Genomic DNA, 7,512 nt, shown 5'->3' with positions numbered 1-7,512 from the left:
TGAGCCCCCACACCCGGCCATAATTTTCTAATTTACCAAGTTTTTGTTTTGTTTTTTAACCCATTTATGGCCTAACAGCATTTTGTGGACAGTTGCTCAAGATAGCATCAGTGGTAAGTGGTAAGAGCCAGAACTCGAACTCATGCCTTCTGATTCCATAACCTGTGTTTTCTATTTCTTTTTTGAATTTAGTTTTTGTCTTTATCAAAGTTTTATATGCCCAAAATTTAAAGAGTGTCTAATTATCTAAGATATAATAAGTAGCAGCCCCTCACCCTATCTATCCTCACTCTACTTAGAGATGCCACTTTCAACGTTTTTAGCTAATTTTTTGGCATTTAACTCCATATCTCCAAATAACCTGCTTTTATTTGCTGTATCTTAATTTTTTTAGCTTTAAGAATTATCTGTTCACTTCTTACTATAGAATGTAAAGATTTGGTTCTGTTTTACCACATGCTCTGCCCCCAATACGTGTATGCAACGTTGTATTCGGCCCAATTTCCTAATATAATTATTCATATTGTATTGTTAATTAACTGAGTACTTTATGTTTATATTATCATGACTGTATAAATAGTATTCACAGTTGAGCCGTGTAGTATATGATTACTTTTCTCTTTCCTCCTCTTGTTTTTCCTAAAGATTGTCTTGCTTTTTCATTTGCTTGTTTTCTTTGTATGTATTACTAATTCAACCCAAGCTCCAATTGTGTGAATTTCCTCTCCTTACATTGCAACACATTAGATGTCCTCTCAATTTCAAATTCTTCAAGGTACCTCTCCTAAAGCTTTTCTAATCTGAGTTGCCCTGCTGTAGAGCTGTCATTTTAGGTTCACCCTTCACTGTCGTATCTTGAACCTCATGTTTTCTTCTTTCTTACTTTATATCCACATTTTCTGTAGGACATATCCCCTGGAAGCCTCCTGAGATAGAGATTGTGAGAAGTAAATTTTTGAACTTTTGCATCCCTGAAAATGTCTTTATTCTGCCCACATATTTGTTTGATATTTTGGCTGGATATAAACTTCTCTTGGAAATCATATCCCCTCAGAATTTTGAAGGTTTTTGTTTTGTTTTGTTTTGTTTTACTCTCTTCTAGCTTTTCTATTAAGAAGCCCAACATCATTCTGATTCTTTTTTTTTTTTTTTTTTTTTTTTTGAGACGGAGTCTTGCTCTGTCACCCAGGCTGGAGTGCAGTGGCCGGATCTCAGCTCACTGCAAGTTCCACCTCCCGGGTTCACGCCATTCTCCTGCCTCAGCCTCCCGAGTAGCTGGGACTACAGGCGCCCGCCACCTCGCCCGGCTAGTTTTTTTGTATTTTTTTAGTAGAGACGGGGTTTCACCATGTTAGCCAGGATGGTCTCGATCTCCTGACCTCGTGATCCGCCCATCTTGGCCTCCCAAAGTGCTGGGATTACAGGCTTGAGCCACCGCGCCCGGCCTGATTCTTGATTATTTGCATGAAACATTGTTTTCCTGTCTTTTTCTTGGGATGGGAGGGGGAGCTTGTAGGATCTTTTTGTTTCCAAAGTTCTTCAAGAGTAAACACTTAAAATCTACTCTCTTAGGAATTTTCAAGAATACAATACATTGTTACTAACTAGTCACCAGGTTGTGTTAGGGCTCTTCATGAACTTATTCCTCCTAGCTAAGTGAAGTTTTGTATTCTTTGACAAAGGTCTCACAATAGTTTTTTCTTTGTTTGTTTGTTTGTTTGATCACCTGGTATTCCCAAGCAGACTTCCATGCAAGTACTAACTAGGCCTGACCCTGCATAGATCTGATGAGATCAGATGCCTTCAGGGTGATATGGCTGTAGACCCCTCACCCCCACCCCATAGTCTAAGTTTCTAGTTTCTTTTTCTTGTCTTACTGTGCTGGCCAGGACCTCCAATAAAATTGTGAGTACAAATGATGCTAGTTGGCACCCTTTTCTCATTCCTGATTTTAAAAGGAATATTTTCAACATCCCTCCAGTTAAAATGATGTTTATTACTATAGGTGTGTGTGTTTGTTTTGAGACAATCTCTCTCTGTCATCCAGGCTAGAGTGCAGCGGCACAGTCTTGGCTCACTGCAACCTCCGCCTCCTGGGTTCAAGCGATTCTACTGCCTCAGCCTCCCAAGTAGCTGGGATTACAGGCATGTGCCACCACGCCCAGCTAATATTTGTGTTTTTGGTAGAGATGAGATTTTACCGTGTTAGCCAGGCTGATCTCAAACTTCTAGCCTCAAGTAATCCATCTGCCTTGGCCTCCCAAAGTGCTGGGATTATAGGCATGAGCCACCGTGCCCAGCCTACTATACATTTTTATAGGTACCTGTCATCAGATTGAGAAAGTTCCTTTCTAAGTTCTGATTTATCAGGAGTTTCTTGGCCTAAGTATATAAATTTTATCAGATGCTTTTTCTGCATCTATCAAGTGGTTATATGGTTTTTCTCTGATGGTGTGATGATGATACCTAGGATAAACCCAACTTGGTCATGGCTTATTATCCTTTTACACATTGTATTAATTTTTACTACATAACAAACGTTCCTAAACTCTAGTGGCTTAAAACAACAAACATTTACTTGCTTATGAGTCTGTAGGTTGGCAGTTTGGCCTAAGTGTAGCCAAAATGGCTCATCTCTGTTCAAGTGATATCAGCTCGTGTATTAACAATTACTTATAAAAGTTGCCACACATTTAACAGTTTAAAACAATACTATGAGCCAAGAATCCAGGCATGGCTTAGCTGGGTCCACCAGAGTCTTTCAGAAGGCTGCAGTCAGGATATCAGCTAGGGCTGGAGTCTCATCTGAAGGCTCAACTGGGAAGAGATTTGGTTCCAAGCTTACTTGGTTATTGGGAGAATTTCATTTCCCTCAGGACTGCTGGACTGAGCCTCAGTTTCCATCAAGCTGTTAGCCAGAAGCTACCTTCCTTTCTTTATCACTTGGGCCTTTCCAGCATGGAAACTTACTTCATCAAAGCCAGCAAGGGAAAAACTCTTCTAGGAAGACAGAAGTCACAATCTTATGTAACCTAATTATAGAAGTAACATTTTATTACCTTTGCCACGTTCTGTTGGTTAGAAGCAAGTCACTAAGCCAGCCCACATTCAAGAAAAAGGGATATACAAGGATGTGAATACCAGGAGGCAACTATCATTCTTATCTTAGTCTCCCGTAACTGGGCTCATTAATATGTATAGAGCCTTGGCTGAGCCCAGTGGCTCACACCTGTAATCCCAGCACTTTGGGAGGTGGGTAGATCACCTGAGGTCAGGAGTTCGAGACCAGCCTGGCCAACATGGCAAAACCCCATCTCTACTAAAATTACAAAAGTTAGCTGGACATGGTAGCACATGCCTGTGGTCCCAGCTACTTGGGAGTTTGAGGCAGGAGAATTGCTTGAACCCAAGAGGCAGAGATTGCAGTGAGCCAAGGTCATGCCACTGCACTCCAACCTGGGTGACAGAGCAAGACCGCACCTCCAAAAAAAAAGAAAAATATATGTAGAGAGCCTCAGCTTTGACAGCTGGATTTTTCTTTTTGACTAGTCTCTTACCATCCAGGGGGTTAGCCTAGGCTTGTTTACAAGGTAGCAGCAGCAGGTTCTAAGCATGACAGCAGAAGCTACAAAGTCTCTTGAAGCCTAAACTCAGAACACACACTGTCACTTTAGCTGCACTCTGTTAGTTCAAAGCTAGTTACTGAGCAAGCCCAGATAGTTCAAAGCTAGTTACTGAGCAAGCCCAGATATAAAGGATAAAGAACTAACCTTACCTTTGGATAGGAGGAGCTCCAACAAGTTTGTGAGCCTTTTTAATCTACTTGACATACTATTTTGACTTGCTAATGAGTAAATTTGCCTTTTCCTTTCTCATAATATCCTTGCCTGGTTTTGGCATCAGGATCATGCTGGCCTTATAAAATGAGTTGGAATTCCCAGCTCTAGACATAGCACCTGCCATAGGGTAGGTGTACAAAGATATTTATTGGTAGAATGAATGAATCAATGAATGAATGGATAAGCAAAATGCCTGTAGATGAGACAGAAGAATCAGTCAGAGAAGTAAAAGTCAACTAGGGGAAAAACCGTGAATACTTGAATATGACAGATTTTTTTTTTTTTAATAGAAGTCCAGTTTTATCTGCTTTCTTAAGTTTGTGTAGCCTTTCTTCTTAGGAAGACATTCTACAATTACCTGCTCTGCTCCCAAAGTGAAATTCATATTTTGCTAAAGCAGAACAGAAAGAAACCTTTCCAAGTTTCTATAATTTGTATCACATAGTCCCAGTTACTATGATAGCTGCAAAGAAGCAATACAAGGTGGAGGGTCTGAGAGGGAGAGAAAAGGGACTAAAGTGCAACATAGCTGAAAAATTGGCTGGCTGGAAATTATTGCTCCCAGGACATCAGTGATTCAAGGTTTCTGTGAGCCTTAGGACTTGGGTAGGGAAAGCATTCCAAATTATATCCAAAAATAACATCTCCGTGTTTCTTTTTTAAATGGCTGACTCATAATGAGACCCTTACAGACTTTGTTACATTCTCAAGTTTCCATGTAATGTATAAATTGATGTATGTCTAAGCTGCTATGTGGCATTTGAAATTCTCTGCAAAATTTAGCTTCAAATTGGCAGCGTTTGCTCTTCCTTTTTTGTATTTCATTTGGTTATTGAACAAAAAACCCTAACATATATTTTTTTATAATTGTTTTTCCTCATTTATATTCAAACACTGCATATAAGATGACCAGACACCATCTGATTGGTGACCTTAAATACTTTCAAGTACCTGAGCTAAACATATTGCACAATTGAATAGTATATTTGGTTATAGGTATACAGGCAGCTTTAGACAACAGTGAAACATATTCTGTTATTTAGCAGCCATTGTCTGTCAGTAGGAAGCAAATTCATCTTTACAGATCTCATTTTTCCTAGAGCTAAACTTTCTGTTTCTCCTTTATAAAGAGGTATTGAGGCATTGCTTTATTTGGTTGTTGTGAGAATTAGAGGGTGTATTTTGTTTAATTTTTAAACTTAACATTTTATTTAATTTTTTAGTTAATAACACTATTATAAATGCTTTACAAATATTAATTCACTTAATCTGCATAATAAACCCATGAGACAAACACTATTATTATCCCCATTTTATAGATGAAACTGAGGAACAGAGAAGTTAAGTAAATTGCTGTAACATAAACTGATAATTGGCTAAGCTGGGATTCATACCCAGGTGGTCTGGCTCCAGAACTTCTGTTCTTAATCATTCTGCTATTTTGTCACTATGTGAAAATGTTTCTGTAAGCTATAGATACTGTACAGTTTAGTAGCACATATTATTAAGTATGTAACACTGTACTAGATGTTATGGGAGATATAAAAGAATCAGAAGCCTGCCTTTGAAAAGTTTATGATCTAGTTGGGGAAGAGAAATATGACATAGAAAATAGCAATAATATAGCAGCCTGTAAGATCACTGTCTACCAAGAACTATTCACACGTAATAAAATATACACTTTTTTAAATGCCTTATACATAGCATAGAATCTACTGCCTGTAGTTAATGTTGATTGAATGTGGATGACTTTAAATAATATTATTCCCATTTTCACAGTAAGAAGACCTGGGTTATTATTTGCACAGAGAAAATTCTTTAAAAAAAATGAAGTGCCCTAAATAAATAAAGTAACGTTACTTATTTATTTATTTATTTACTGAGATGGAGTCTCGCTCTGTTGCCCAGGCTGGAGTGCAGTGGCGTTATCTCAGCTCAGTGCAGCCTCTGCCTCCTGGGTTCAAGTGAGTCTCCTGCCTCAGTCTCCCAAGTAGCTGGGATTACAGGCGCCTGCCACCACACTCAGCAGCTGATTTTTTTATTTTCAGTAGAGACAGGTTTCACCATGTTGGCCAGGCTGGTCTGGAACTCCTGACCTCAGGTGATCCACCTGCCTCGGCCTCCCAGAGTGCTTGGATTACAGGCATGAGCCACCATGCCCGGCCTATTTATTTATTTTTGAGAGAAGGTCTTGGTCTGTCATCCAAGCTGGAGTGCACTACAGCAGTCATGGCTCACTGCAGCCTTAGCCTCCCAGGCTAAAGGGATCCCCCGTCTCAGCTTCCTCACTATAGGTGCGTGCCACCATGCCCAGCTAATTTTTTTATTATTTGTAGAGATGAGGTCTTGCAGTGTTGCCCAGGCTGATCTCGAATTCCTGGGCTCAAATGATGCTTCTGCCTCAGCCTCCCAAAGTGCTGGAATTACAGACATGAACCACTGCCCAGCATCTCTCTTTCTTTGTAATATATATTCAATATATGTATAAGGCATACATAGTATATATAATTGTTTTCTGAGCTATCTAAGTTGCAGGTATGATTTTCCTTTGCCTTTAAATATGTCGATATGTATTTCCTCCATCTCCTCCAAAAATGATAGTCTCTAAAAACAGGAAATTACATTGGTACCATACTTCAATATACAGACTTTATTTAAACTTCACCAATTAACTTGATAAGATCCTTTAGAGCAGTACAAAACAAATTTGATCACCCATGTTTTAAATACCATGGCATGTGCTATAGGACACTCATTGGTATAGTTTGCATGTTCCCCCAAACCTCATATTGAAATGTAATCCCCAGTTTTGGAGGTAGGGCCTCGGGGGAGGTGTTTGGGTCATGGGTACGGATCCCTCATGGCTTGGTGCTGTTCTTGTGATAGTGAGTGAGTTCTCGTTTAAAGGTATGTGGCATCTTGCCCCCAGCTCTCTCTTATTCCCCTCTCTTGCCATGTGACTAGCCTGATCTCACTTTACCTTCTGCCATGAGTAAAAAGTTCCCTGAGGCTTCCCCAGAAACCTCCTGTATGTTTCCTGTATACCCTGCAGAACCATGAGACAATTATAAATTATAAATATTTCTTTGTAAATTACCTAGTTGCAGATTCTTTATAGTAACACAGAATGGCCTAACACACTTATTATGGCTCCTCTCTCATTTCAATCCTGTGGTTTTTTGTTTTGTTTTGTTTTTGTTTTTTTTGAGATGGAATCTCACTCTGTCACCCACGCTGGAGTGTACTACAGTGGCACAATCTCAGCTCACTGCAACCTCCACCTCTCAGGTTCAAGTAATTCTCCTGCCTCAGCCTCCCAAGCAGCTGGGACTACAGGGCATACTACCACACTCGGCTAATTTTTGTATTTTTAGTAGAGACAGTGTTTCGCCATGTTGGCCAGGCTGGTCTCAAACTCCTGACCCCAAGTGATCCACCCACCTCGGCCTCCCAAAGTATTGGGATTGCAGGCGTGAGCCACTGCACCCACCCTTCAATCCTGTGTTGGTTCCAAGAGCACTGAGCAGATACTCTGTTCCCTGACTTATTCATGCAGGCAGGGCAAATGGCTTTATTTGATTTTTTTTTTTTTCTTTTGTATGATTTCAGTGGAGCAGCGTGACTTCATTGGAGTGGACAACACAGGAAAGAGGCTGCTCTTCATGGCTAATGA

The 7,512-nt window shown here is 40.0% G+C and overlaps 1 protein-coding gene across 1 annotated transcript in view; it reads left to right on the top strand.

Annotated features, from left to right (window-relative positions):
• Window positions 1–7,512, top strand: part of EIF2B3 (eukaryotic translation initiation factor 2B, subunit 3 gamma, 58kDa) — a 142,799-nt gene that overhangs the window by 72,124 nt on the left and 63,163 nt on the right. Inside the window, exon 5 of the mRNA XM_011947164.1 lies at window positions 7,449–7,512. Coding sequence (XP_011802554.1) covers window positions 7,449–7,512 — 64 coding nt within the window. The remainder of the gene's footprint in view (window positions 1–7,448) is intronic.

The sequence above is a fragment of the Colobus angolensis genome, unplaced genomic scaffold (genome assembly GCF_000951035.1).
Source record: "Colobus angolensis palliatus isolate OR3802 unplaced genomic scaffold, Cang.pa_1.0 Scaffold106, whole genome shotgun sequence".
Lineage (NCBI taxonomy): Eukaryota > Metazoa > Chordata > Mammalia > Primates > Cercopithecidae > Colobus > Colobus angolensis.
The sequence above is the reverse complement of the archived record's forward strand: the minus strand, read 5'-3'. Positions and strand labels throughout refer to the sequence as shown.